At 27.4% G+C, this 14,117-nt stretch overlaps 2 protein-coding genes across 2 annotated transcripts; both read left to right on the top strand.

Moving 5' to 3' along the window:
* The first annotated feature begins 312 nt into the window (after positions 1–312).
* On the top strand, positions 313–1,853 carry LOAG_03126 (hypothetical protein). The gene is made up of 4 exons (XM_003138663.2): positions 313–483; positions 868–1,024; positions 1,486–1,599; positions 1,702–1,853. Exons 1-4 carry the CDS (start codon positions 327–329, stop codon positions 1,763–1,765), a joined length of 492 nt encoding a protein of 163 aa, XP_003138711.1. The 5' UTR covers positions 313–326; the 3' UTR covers positions 1,766–1,853.
* Positions 1,854–3,821: 1,968 nt separating this feature from the next.
* Positions 3,822–6,414, top strand: LOAG_03125 (AUR protein kinase; the record flags this gene model as incomplete). The annotated part of the gene is made up of 6 exons (XM_003138662.1): positions 3,822–4,105; positions 4,353–4,458; positions 4,623–4,804; positions 5,172–5,313; positions 5,564–5,653; positions 6,322–6,414. 6 exons carry the CDS (start codon positions 3,822–3,824, stop codon positions 6,412–6,414), a joined length of 897 nt encoding a protein of 298 aa, XP_003138710.1.
* Between the last annotated feature and the right edge of the window lie 7,703 nt (positions 6,415–14,117).

The following is a 14,117-nucleotide window of genomic DNA, read 5'->3' as shown; positions in this document are numbered from 1 at the left end:
ATGTTACCAATTGAATTGCCGTTGCAACAAGATTCTTCATGTCGTCCTTTTACTTCCTTGTCCAGTCCAATAATGGATCTTAATTACAGCCATCAGAGGTGCAGTGTGTCAGTGTCTAGCTCAGTAATTAAAGCAATGGTATGGTCGGAAAGATTGGGAAGGATTTCCACGTTCTATCCAAAAACTAAACCTAATTGATTCGTTCTTATTACATCTATTTATGATATTCTCAACTCCTTAAAATTTTAATATGCCTTGAATTTTATCGTATCTTTTATTCGTTGGATAAATTTACCTGGTAGTTTTACTTCATTTCAGGTTTTAGCATGTCGACAGTTTTCGACGATCTCATCGAAGTAGTAAAGGCACATCCCATAATTTATGATATACGTATGGAGGGTTATCAAAAACGAGGTTCAAGACGTGAGAAAGCGTGGCAGTCTGTTGCAAAATGTATGCAACAACGAGGACATGACATTAACGGTAACTGTTGCTTTTATATCTAAAAAGAGAAAAGAAACTGTTGCTTTTATATCTAAAAAGAGAAAAGAAAAAGTGTTGATTGATCTAATTATTCGGTATGATTTGTTTACATGTTTAAACTAACGAATGACGTCGAAAGTGATACATGGTGGAATTAATGTGACAAATTTACATAGAGAATTTATATGATGTCATATAAATATAAGCACATGTCACTTCCGATATCATTGGTCGCCTTCAATTTGTTAATAAATAGGTTGAATATGTCTATCATACGACATTTAACAAAAAAATAATCGCATACTTTACAATAATCAGCGCTTGTAGATCCTTTTTTAAACTATTTTTGTGTGCTAAACTTGTCTGTTAGTAATAATATTTCAGATGATGGATGTCGTAGGAGATGGAATAAGTTGAAGTTTGCTTATACTCGGGACCGAACATTACGACGAATTCAAGGCACTCCTCCTTTGAGGAGTTCTTGCGCAAAATATTTCGATTCACTTGCATTTCTTAACCCATTTCTTGATGACTATAAAGCGTATCTTCTTTTCTCCCTTTTCTTTCTTTTTCTTTTTTCAAAATTTCTCAAGTTTTTTCTTTTTTTTGAATAATTGCCACAATAAGATTTCTAAACATCACTAAAATAACGGGCGAAATTTTTTTCTTCACTAAACCTTTAGAAGTTCTAGAAAAAATTATTTGGATAATCTTCGGTAACAAGGACTTCTGGTGTTGGACTAGGACGTTAGTATCATTCGAGGACAGAATAAATTTAATATACGATTTGTCGGTGAACTTGGGTTTAAGAAAAGTTCGTGTTCAAGGTTTAAAAGAAATCCGTAAACCTTGTAAACAAACTTATCGTGGATAACTCTGTAATACCAATCATTTGAGGACCAACCACTTTTTCACTAGTCCTAAATCATCACTTTACAAATAATTACCTTATCAGGCTTCTATTGCAATCAAAATTAAAGTTTGGAAAAATGATTTTTTCAGGCGTCCAAGAACAGTCCAACCAATAGTTTTGGATAGTGAATCAGACGATGATTCTGCGATTCATTCAGCAGTTCTCGAAAGCGAATCGGAAGATGATAACTCACCGAATAATAGGTAAAGCATGATTTCTTGCTTCATTGAAAGAAAATTGTTTCCTTTCACTTTACATTGACAATTTTATGCTTTATGTAAGCAAGCGTCAGTGTTTTTTTATAGGTCCCATTTATTGGCCATCAAAACAGAGGGAGATCGGTCTTTGGAAGTCAAAAATGACAAATGAATTCCTGCTGAAGCGAATATTTCATTTGATACCACTTGGGAATTCGAGTATTCAAGGATGTATTTTATTCAGTTATATCTTATTTTCAGGACAAAATCACTTTTAATAATTTCAAACAATAATTTTGTATATATTTTATTTTGATGTATAAGTATGCCTGCTATATATCCTTTGTTCTTTGCGAATTATCATTACCTTATAGGTTACCTTTATCTGTTGCTGCTAAAAAGGCTCTTTTAAAGAATCTAATGCTTTCATCATTTCTGGTGTATCACCTCATTATGTGATTATTGAGCGATTAAAACATGCCGGAATTTGAATTTTTTCTTCGTTGATCTTATCAATGTTTTTTAAGCACAGGATTGAATTGATTAGATAATTTAATAATTTCTTTGTGTCTATTACCATTTCTTTGTTTCCGCATTATAGAGAAAGCAACTGTGCTTATTAAAAAAAAATTATATTTTACGCCTAAAATCTAACCGAAATCGGTGGTCAATTTCTACTTTATTCATAGTACGAGTAAATCATTTGAACTTAATTCGTGATTGAAATATTTATAATATTTAGAATCCCTCTCATATTTTTTTTCCTGCAGAAATAACTGAATTCTATTAATTCGAATAGTATGTCATTATCCCTTAGTCGAGTGAATAATAAATAATGTCTTATTTAAAATTGAAATTTAATGCTAGAAAAGTAATCAGTATTGAAAATTCTTTTCGGACAGATACTTATGGATCAAAACGGATTTACAATTTTACTAGTGAATTTTGAAAATCGATTTAATTGCTGCTATTTGTTATTATGTTTCCAGTTGTGCCATTTCATCTTGCGTTATATCATTTACAGGGTTGAAAAAAAAAAACCGGACATAGAGATTAATCTCAACAATTTATCGAATAAAGTTATTACTCGTCTACTTCTTGATCCACTGCTTTAAAATACATGCGCAAATGTGCACAAAATTACTCTTCATCTTTCATCTCTTATGTAAAGAACCTAATTCTTCTTGATCTTTGAATCGTTCTACTAAGGGGAGATAATGATTGTCAATGTTATGCCACGTGTAATAATATTTTACATCAGACAATATAGGATTTAAAAGCATGCATATATGCCAAAACAGGGAGGCTTTGGAATCTTCACTTTATTCTGGAATATCCATTCTAACTGAATATTCCGGAAAAGATGAAGATTGGCATAAGTTCGCTAGATGTATCGATGCTGCATTCGTTATTCCTACAAGTACATTCCAAAAAATGGTAATGGTCGAGAAAGAGATAACGAATGGAAATATTGGAAGGATTATTTCTCATTTCTGAGAAAAAAGAATTTTGTCTTATTCGAAACAACTAAAAAATATTAAAATGAGAATGTTAACTCCGATAAAAATGAAACAAGTTAAGTGAGACCCGAAAACATATTATTGAAGTTTCTAAATCGATAATCATAGGGAAATATTCTTTGATCTCAATAACTTTATTTAAGGAAACAAATAAATTATATAAATAAGAAACCTATCTTATCTAATCAGATAACTCAAAAATAATGCAATGTTTGTCTTGCAAATAAATTAAACATACATATCATTTGTTCTTTAAGGTCATATTATTTGACCTCGAAATATAAAGACTTGAAGAAATATTTGAAGTAATTAAAATCCATAAAGAAATGCTGAATTTTTTCCAGATCTTTCTTTTTCGATTTTTTTGATCTTTGAAAAGTATGGGTAAATGATCTTTATTAATACAACAAATCGTCCTTTTATCTATCATCATTTATCTACGGGCAAACTGTAAGTTATTTTTACGGCTGCATAGGTATTTAATATTTATGAATATGTTTAAGAGATAGGATAAGTTAGTGTAAATTTATAAATCATCATTTCAAAGTAAAATTATCAATTGATGTAAAATGACATCCATGCCATAATTGATATTTTACATATAATTTTTATATTGATAAAGATTGAACTTTGAACTTTAAACTTCTTAGTAAATTATAAACTTAGAAACAAATCATCCGTCTTACTCTACTCTATCTCAGGATTTCCATGGATGAACAGTCAACAAGTTATAATGATAGTAATACTACTACTACCACTACTAATGCACTTTATGCTGTTACTAATGTAAGGCCAAAGATTCGTCAATGGTCATTAGATGATTTCGAAATTGGCCGACCATTGGGTAGGGGTAGATTTGGAAAGGTATATTTGGCTCGAGAAAAGGAATCTAAATTTGTGGTTGCCATTAAAGTTGTATACAAATCAGATTTGGTGGAAAGCAATTTGAAGCGCCAATTACAGCGTGAAATTGAAATTCAATACCATTTAAGGTAGATATTTTAAGCTAACATTAAAATTTCAAAATATTTAACAAAGTGTTTGTAATACATTACTGTCACATTGTCAGTATTATCAATTTTACCCGAACAATATCGGGAAGAAATGAGAATATACAAAAATACCGTTGATACGGGTAAACATATAAACATGATATTAACGAATATATAGATGACAATATTCCCTTTTATCTTCAATTATAAATGTCGGAATTGAACAAATTTCTAAATTTAATTTTAGACATCCAAATATTCTTCGCTTATATGGTTATTTCCATGATGATGATCGTGTTTATTTAGTGTTAGAATTTGCGCCCAAAGGAAATCTCTTTCAACATCTTCAAGTGGTATCAATGGACTATTTGAAGTTCAAACTTATTCTTTTTCACATTTTCTTGACATTTTGAAATTTAGAATTTATTAAATTGTTTCGTAGTTGTTTTAAAATTAATAATATCATACAAAATTCATTTTTGTTTGTTTGTTGGTTTTTTCCAAAAAATCCATTCAGATGAAAACATTTCCACCTGAATTAGCTGCTAAATATATGTATCAATTGGCATCAGCAATGGAATATTGCCAACAAAAGAAAGTGCTACATCGAGATTTGAAACCTGAAAATGTTTTAATTAGTGCAAAAAATAATTTGAAAATATCAGATTTTGGATGGTCAGTACATGAACCTTCATCAAGGTATCGTATAAATGTGTATCATTTGTTTCTTTTTATACTCTCAAATATTATTATATGTAATTAACCGTACCTGGTGATTATGATTAATCTTATCAATATTTGGGTTTTTAGTTATTATAATCTTCCTCAATTCTTAGCTTTCAGATGAAGTAATTTATTTTTTTTTAAGAAATACTTTTTCTTTGTGGAAAAATTTGCCAATAAAAAAATTTATTCCATTCATTCATTTACCTTAAAAGAAAAATGTCTTTTGCATTTTAACTAATTCAATTTGCATCCATTACCTCATATATAAAATTGTCACATTTGATGAAATCATTTAAAAATATTTCTCCATCTTTTTCCCTCCTTTTTTTTGTTTATTTAGACGAAATACTGTTTGTGGTACATTGGATTATTTGGCACCAGAAATGGTTCCTGAAAAAACTCATGATTCTAAAGTTGATAACTGGTCGTTAGGTGTTATGCTCTATGAATTCTTAGTTGGTAAACCTGCATTTGAAGCTAAGGTAAGGTGAAATACTTGATTCTATCCTACCATTATAATATATGTATCTGGAATTAGTATATAGCATGTTGAATTATATTTAGATGCTATTAATAAGTTTAATTAACAAATTATAATTTAGGAGAGATTAGAATGATCACAGATATTATGATTTCCAGATATTAGAATTCATATGACATTAAAAAGCGTATGAATTTTCCATTAGTTAAATCATATTCATATACATTGTATTATGTTATGTAATGTTTCAGACAGTAGAACTTACTCTGAACAATATTCAGAATTGTAGGTATACTATACCAGATAATGTACCAAATGGAGCAAAAGATCTTATATCACGTGTTCGTTTTAATTTTTGATCTTTGTATTAAATTGCATAAATGAATATTTCAATGTTAGTTTGATAAATTGATGGTTGAAAAATGGTGTGAATTTAAAATACTAAAATGATGAATTTTTATTTAAATCTTAATATATTCCATCTTTGTTTAAAGCAAAATGAAAAAAAAAGAGAAAAAGATGGTAAAGATTGAATAAAAGTAAGTTAAGCATTTAACAAAATAATGAAATACATTAAAAAAAGAAATGAGAAAAAAGCGATTGAATCCATCTGAATCGATTGAATCATTCAGAATCATTCATTTTATATCAATAACAATGATCTGTTATCGATGTAAAATGATTCTTAATAATTCTGCTACAATAATAACTTTCAGCCAATGATCCGCGAATATCAAAATTTACACCAAAGACTATTGAAAATTAATGTTTCTTTTTTTTACATTATAAAATGTCATTCCATTTTTAACTAAAGAATTAAAAGATTAAAGTTCACTTTGAAATTAACGGAATTTGTTATTTTTAAACCTTATAATCCATGCCTATAAATAAAAAAGCTAAAGTGATCTGTGGTCGAGAAAAGATTGGGAAGCACTAAGCAATTATAACTATTCTATGTTTTCTTTTTTGATTAAGGATTTTTTTTTTTAATATTTAGTTCAATTTTTAGCTTCTTCAAAAAGATCCTACACAACGTTTACCGTTATCAGACGTCTTGAAGCACTCATGGATTCAAGAAATGATTGCAAAAGATAGCAGTTAAAAATGAATAGGAATTGGAATAGATGGAACTTTTCGATCGAAAATAAGCAAAAACTGTTGTTTATTACATTAACTGTTGCTTCTTGCCATGCTTTATGAAATTAGCTGGAAATGGAATACTTGAAAACAAATACTAGAATTGAAATATATAAAAATGGTTCGATGCTAATAAATTATCCTGATTTCTCACATCTACTCAGAATATGATATTAGGAAAATACATTTTCTATAATTGGAATTGCAAAAATGTCAGATACTTTTCTGAATTAAAAAAAAGTATCGAAAAGTTTTATGATTGTAATAATCTTTTATTTGGAATTTTTTTTTTAAATTTAGATATTTCTTTTTTTTCCTTGGACTACAAATATGTGCACATCTTAAATCATACATAGGATTAAGAGTAAACTAAAAATAAAAACAAAATAATTCGTTTTATTATATTCAGGTTAAAATGATGGAAATGGAAAAAATTGATAATAAAAAAGGGCTATTTTCAGTTTTAATTCAATTCCATTTAGGAAAAAAATCAGCACTTTATCAAATTTAGCATTGGAATAATTCTAGTTCAAATAATTATTTTAGTTTTATATTATCCTTATTTTAGTCTATTAAATGTGCATTGTTTTTGTATAATTGAGGAATAGAAAAAATTTCGCAAATTTGTTTCCCTTTAATTTTTTTTTTTTTTGTATTTATTACAAAATGATTATTGTACATTATGAAATCTGAAAGTATGCTGTGGATATTAGTTAGCTTTAAATTGTATGGAATGGATGGTTATTTTAGGATTATTTTATAAAATCAATTTTCTTACAATTTGATCATTCAACTATAAAATTTTGAAATGATTGATGATAATTTTGAAATTTGCTATTTATGAGCTATAAAATAATGTAAAATCTTTGTGTATTAAAAATTTAAAATAAAAAGAGGAAAGGAAATCAGATTAAAATGAAAGTTTGTGAAATTTCAAGATAATACTTTACGATTGTTTTTTTCTTTTGAAACTATAATATCTATGATGTTTTAATAATATTAGTTAGAATGATAATGATAATATTTTGTTATTTTAATATATTTCAGTCCTTAAGTAATAATTTAGCTTCAATGCTAACAATACTATAAATAATAATATACTATAAACACACTATAAACAATACTACAAATATAATACTATAAACAACAATACTGTAAACAATACTATAAATACGAAAAAAAGAAATTTACATGTTTAATGAGTTTTTTTCTCAATAAATTGATTATGATAACAAGATAATTATTTAAAAGTCTATTATTTTTGATAAGATAAAATGCTTCTTAATTATCATTTCTTTTTTCTTTTTCTGTTTCCTTTCGTACAACTGAAAGTTTCCTTTTTATCTCTAACATATATAAGTTCAATTTTCTTTCTTTTTTCCAAGAAAACAAAAGAAAGAAAAGAAACGACACTGTGTCATTACTCATTCTCATCATTTCAATTCATTTCATTTCATTTCATTCATCTAACCTTTCATCCATCCATTCATTCATTCATTCATTCGTTTATTCCTTTATTTCTTCTTTCCTTTCTTTGTTGTATCGCTATGAGAAAAATTAAACCTAGACAAATTATTTCCGCTCAATTTTCTGTTTCCTTCATTTGTATTGTATCATTTTTGGGAAGAAAAGAAGGGAGAAAGAGAAGAACAGAAAGAGAGAGAGAGAGAGAGAGAAAGAATTGTTGTAGAAAGAAAAATAGGAAAAAAAAAGAATGAATCTTTTCTTTTCTACACCTACAAAAAAATTTTTCATTTTCTTTTTTTTTAAAATTTTTTGTAATGGTTGAATTTTTTTTTCTAGAAAAAAAAGGAAAAGAAAACGATATTGATATGTTAGTATTATTCCTCTCTACCGTATCTAATTGGCCTTCTCATTTCCAAGGTTTTCTTACCTTCCTTTTTTTCTCCAGTCTTAAGGCCTTTCTTTGATCTTTTTATGACAACGATTCAATTATCAAATGATGATGACATTGATGATGATGATGACAATGATGATGATGAAAATAGCAATATGAAAGGATGATGGTATAATGAGATGATAAGTTCAAAGAATTTTATTATTGTTAAAAATGAAATAATTATGTATCCATCGATGATGAATGATGGAAATATTCGGAACTTTGAAAGGAATTCTTAAAACTGATACCGAAAAGAAAATTTTTTTTAATAATTTAGAAATGAAACAATTTGATAGATAATTAACAACAAATACATTCGTTGTCATAATGATAATTGGATCATTAGATGGGAAAAATATATAGTGATATGATAATATGGTGATAATCTCCAAATTCTTTTTTTTACTTTCCAAATTTAAATTTGCTTTGTTCAATTATTACCAAGCAAAAGGAAGAATTATTAATTTTAATAGTTAATTTCAAATGCAATTCAATGTTTTAAACTTTTTTTCATTAAATAGATCAAAATTTCTGAAAAAAAAGAAATGCATATAACGGAGATTCGATGTTTTAATATTACAATTCTTATATCTAATTTAATGCTTAAATATCAATAAATTAGTAACAGATACGTTTGAGTATAATACGTGAACGTTTAACGTGATCGTACGAGCTTATTGCTTATATTATGATTTGATGAATAGAATGCTAATTTGTATTTGATAATCGCAACATATCTCAAGAAATAATTTTAATTGAAATTTCAGAAAAAAACCATAATTTTTACCAAAATTTATTTGTATTTATAGTAGTTTTGGTAAATTTACCATTTTTGAAACCATTCATCGTCATATAATTGAGATATCCTAATTGAATTAAAATTAATTAATTTCATATATGAGTTAATCAATCCAAATTGTTTTGGCTGATAAACTTTCATGTTTTCTATATTCAGATTTATTTCAACCGAATAACTGAATCAGTTCGGAAAGCAATCATTTCTCTAATTTTTCTTTTCGTGATTTTTCATGAAATGAACATTTGTTCATTCATAATTTAGTGCTGTCAATTTCATTTCCAAATTTCCGGATTAGATATCCGGTTACATATGGAAAAATGGCTTCCCAATATAAGTAGTTAAAATTGTCATTAAAAAAAATAATTTCCTTTTTTCCTTACTTTTTTTTTTCCTTACCATTTCCTGCTTTTCTTTCACGGCGGTTAGTGTTTAAACATTCTTCATACAATAAGACACCAGAAGTATTCGTCATACAATACGGTTCGGAAATATTTTCCCACAACATTTAATCAATCATTTATAAAATTAACTTCCTTCAGTTTTTACTTTATTATTGTAAGCGTAATTTATTCAACTGTTCTGTTTTTGAATACGAACAGATATTATTGTTAAAGAGTAATTTATTTTAAGTTAGTATCTTTAAAATGATTAAAATAATTTTCTGGCCATAAGTAATTGTTCGGAACACTGACTTATCCTAGTCAATTATTTGAATTCAGTGGATATTCTCCATTCTTATTGGCTATCCAAGTTTTCACTATACTTTACCTATCAAACTGCTAATGAACTTACGTTGATTAAAAGAAATTTTGATAAAATCGAATAATCAAATATATAAGTAAGATTAAAATACGAGTGAATTGGATATAATTGTATAGTACTTGAAAATTAATCAAAATTCCCAAATTTATGTGTGGAAATGGAATTATATAATTTGAAATAGTTAAAAATACAAATTAATCTTAGCAAAGCTAATAATTATATCGAATTAAGAGCGACATTAATAACTTTTACTTTTAGTTCGATAAAATTTATCGGGCTAAAAGTAAAGTTAATAATTATACTAAACTGAAAATGAAATTAATGCTTGTACTAAACTAAAAGTTTAAATTAATAATTGTATCAAATTAAAAGACTACGGAATATTTCACATTATTTATTATCACCCTCAAAATTTATATCATTATAGTCGGAATCATTACTCTTTTACACTCAATCAAGTAATTTATTTCCTTTTTTCATATCTCTCATTTACATAATTAATCTATTCTTCTGGAATTTTTCAATAGCGGAAAATGTTTAATTGACAATTTACTCAATAAGACCATTTAATCGACTAATTCATTCTGTTTTTTTTCTTTTTTTTGAATATTTATTTTCCTTTCTTGCTGCTGCTAAAATTTCTTTTTTTCCCTGTTTTTAAAATTTCTTTCCATTTCTTATTCCCTTTTAAAAATTTATGCAAAAATTTATGAAATCAAAATAAGGAAGGACAGAATGGAATAACATGGAATGAATTATTGTTTACATGAAATTATGGTAAGAATGGCTTTTGGCCTTAGTCAATTAGATATTTAGCAGCAACATGTGATGTTGATTATAGTATTCTCAGTAATCGTATTACCATTCTCAATTTAATTCTGTCCACTTGTCAACTGCTTCTTCCAATCATTACAAACCAGTTGTTGGCTGTTATTTCAAGTGTCATTTACTTACAATTCCTTTTTCAGTAATTATTATTTGCTGAAAATCACAAATTACTATGTCCTCTTCAAGCAAAACCATTGAAAAATAAATAAAATTGTGATGCCAAAATTTCCATAATTTAAAAGAGGAAGAATAAAACAAAGTTTAAAGATTACTTTATGATAATTGTTTAGTGTCCACTTAAGGTTATATTTACCTGGATGGTGTCATTTGTATACATTATATTTAATATTTCAAGTTTTACTTATACATACTTTTTTTAAATATTTGTTTATACCTTTGCATTTTGTTTGCAATTTATCAAACTGGAAGATAATTTGTAGGATGATTTATGCTAAAATATCAATTGATAATACCATACGAGTAAAAAAAAGAAAATGCACAAAAAATTACGATTGCAAAAAGTATGATGTTGAATTGATGATATCCATTGATGAAAGGGATGATTGACCTTATCTCAACAGATCTTTATGCTATCATAAATTTTTACAACACCTTGGGAAATGAGAAATTTTGTAAAATCAAAGGTGAAAATGCTAATTATTTAGCCTTTTCCCATGATCATTTTATTAATTAAACGAAAAAACTATAATTGTTATATATCTATACATATATATATATATATATATATGTAATGATTGATTCCCGATCCGGAAAAAATCGAAGGATCATATCAGTCCGGATATATTTGTTGATCATGTAATTTTATCACTTGTAAAATGCAAATTTTCCGAAGAATTGATATTTCTGATATGATTTAAATTTGAATTTCATAACATAATGTAATTCCTTCATTTTATTCAGTTTTTCATTTCCTTTGATTGATAATAATTATTAATTTAAATTACTAATAGGCAATTTAAAGCAAATATTAGTTTTATCAATTTCAAAATCTTTAAAGCAAAAAAAATTTCTCCCTCCTATCAAAAAAAGCGGAAATGAAGTAAAACAGAATACAAGAGAAAGAGAGAGAGAGAGGAAAAAAAGGAAAGAAGAAAAATTTTAAGAAGAAAGATACTTCAGTAAATTTGTGTACAGTTAAGAGGGAGTAATAATTAGTATTTGTATATGTACATGAATGTAATTTGATCTAATCTGCAAACGATATGAAGAGATACAGGAATGGTTATATCGGTGAGAAAATGGTTGTAATAATGGTACCACTATGTACTACTTATGTTCACAATATAATTGCTATTTCCCATGATGTACAGTTTAGTAATCTAATATGGAAACAGTGAAGATTAATGGTTAAACACTGATACATTATAAAAGATACCTTATTGATTGGTGGTAACTTTCAGAAGATGTTTTATTGGTGGTAAATTCTCAGAGGGTAGCTTATTGATAGTAACTCTTGGGAAGTGACTTACTGATGATAGCTCTCAGGAATTTATTGATTGGTGGTAACTCTCGGAAGATAGCTTAAAGGAGTCTAAGATCAACCGATAATCGACAATTTATACCTGATGGAAATTCATCATTCGATAATAAGAAGGAAATGGTATTAACTCTGAGGAATAACTGCGTCAAGAGTTTTATTAATTTAAGAAATAAACATCCATAATATAACTAAACTAAAAATGTTAATTATTAGAGATCCAAGCAAATCAATTAATCGTTCATAATCAGCAACCACTAAATTAAGTGGAAAATGAAATTGAAATCAATTGGCAAAATGAGATTCTGAATTGAGAATGATTTTAATGAATGAATTAATTAAAGTTAATTTTGTCAAATCTTTTTTCTCTTACTTCAACATAGCATTGTCGCGTAAATGATTGAAAAAAAGGGTTAAGAGAATATTTTAAAAATTTCTCTTTTAACAAATTAAATTTAATTTTAGATCGTTAAGCAATTAATTAATTAAATTGATCCACTCGTTCTTCCACTTTCTTTCAGAAAATTTTTGGATTAAATAATCAAATTTAACATTAATTATCATGTTACCCGTGAATAATGATCGAATTTCTGCCGGAAATTTTACGATCAAATTAGCAAATTCCAAAATTTATTGCCCATATCTCTCTCTCTCTCTATCCCTCTCTCCCTCTCTCTCTCCCCATTCTATCTTGTCTTTTTAGTAAAACTGTTACTAAACATAAAGCAAAATAGAGCAAGTGATGAATTTGTAATGTTTTATCAGAAGATTGTACTCTCTTTCTCTTTTCTTTTGTAACTTTTTCTCTCTTCCCTCTTTTCTCTCATTAAACATTTGTAACATTTTAAATGAAAAAATTTCCCATTTAACTCCTTTTGGGTTAACATAACCATTCTTTTTTTTCTTCTCATTTCTGTCATCCCTTTTTCTCCCTCTCTCTTTCTCTTGTCCCTTTTTTGCTTCATTTTATCTCTTCGACCAATTGTTCTTTGAACAATAGCGCATTATGCTTCTCCCTTTTATGCTAATTCAATGGGATATTGTTATCCAACATAATAATAATAGTAGTAAAAGACATTTTGAATTGATTGAGAGGAAAAGAAAGAGATGAAAAGGTTAGGTAAAAGTAAGGTAAAATTGATGGATGTATATACATATACACATATATATATATACACACACACACACACACACATACATACAGACAGACACATACATAGACATCTTGAAGGACTTATTTGGCCAAGGGTGGAAGATAAGGGTGTAAATTGAATAAATTCAACAGGCTGAAGCGCACTTCCGCTTCCCTTTGCGCCTTCTTTTCTTTCTTCATTTCTCTTCCACTCAAATAAATGCAAAATGAATCATCGATCAATGGATCTCAGCAATTTATAATTTTAATAGTTAGTTTTGAAATCCAAAAATGAATATTATAATATAATTTTATTAAAGTAATTATTAAATTCAAAAAATCGAACAATTTTATTATTCACAGAGATTGTAATTAAATTGGGTATGGTTGTGAAAATTAATCTGTGATCTTTTGTGATCATTCTAACATCATCCCTTATCATTTGAGTAATTTGCATATCATTTCATTACATTTTTGCAAAATATAAAGGGAAACCGGAAAGTATTTTGCTACAACAGTTGGAAAATATAAAGAGAACGGTTGCAAAATGTAAAGAGGAACCGGAAAGTATTTTGCTACAACGGTTGCAAAATGTAAAGAGGAACCGGAAAGTATTTTGCTACAACGGTTGCAAAATGTAAAGAGGAACCGGAAAGTATTTTGCTACAACGGTTGCAAAATGTAAAGAGGAACCGAAAGTATTTTGCTTCAACTTTCTAAAATGAACGGGAAATCGAAAACCAAAAATA

The sequence above is a fragment of the Loa loa genome (genome assembly GCF_000183805.2).
Source record: "Loa loa unplaced genomic scaffold supercont3.212, whole genome shotgun sequence".
Classification (NCBI taxonomy): domain Eukaryota; kingdom Metazoa; phylum Nematoda; class Chromadorea; order Rhabditida; family Onchocercidae; genus Loa; species Loa loa.
Note: the sequence above shows the minus strand (reverse complement) of the source record. Positions and strands in the feature narration are given on the sequence as shown.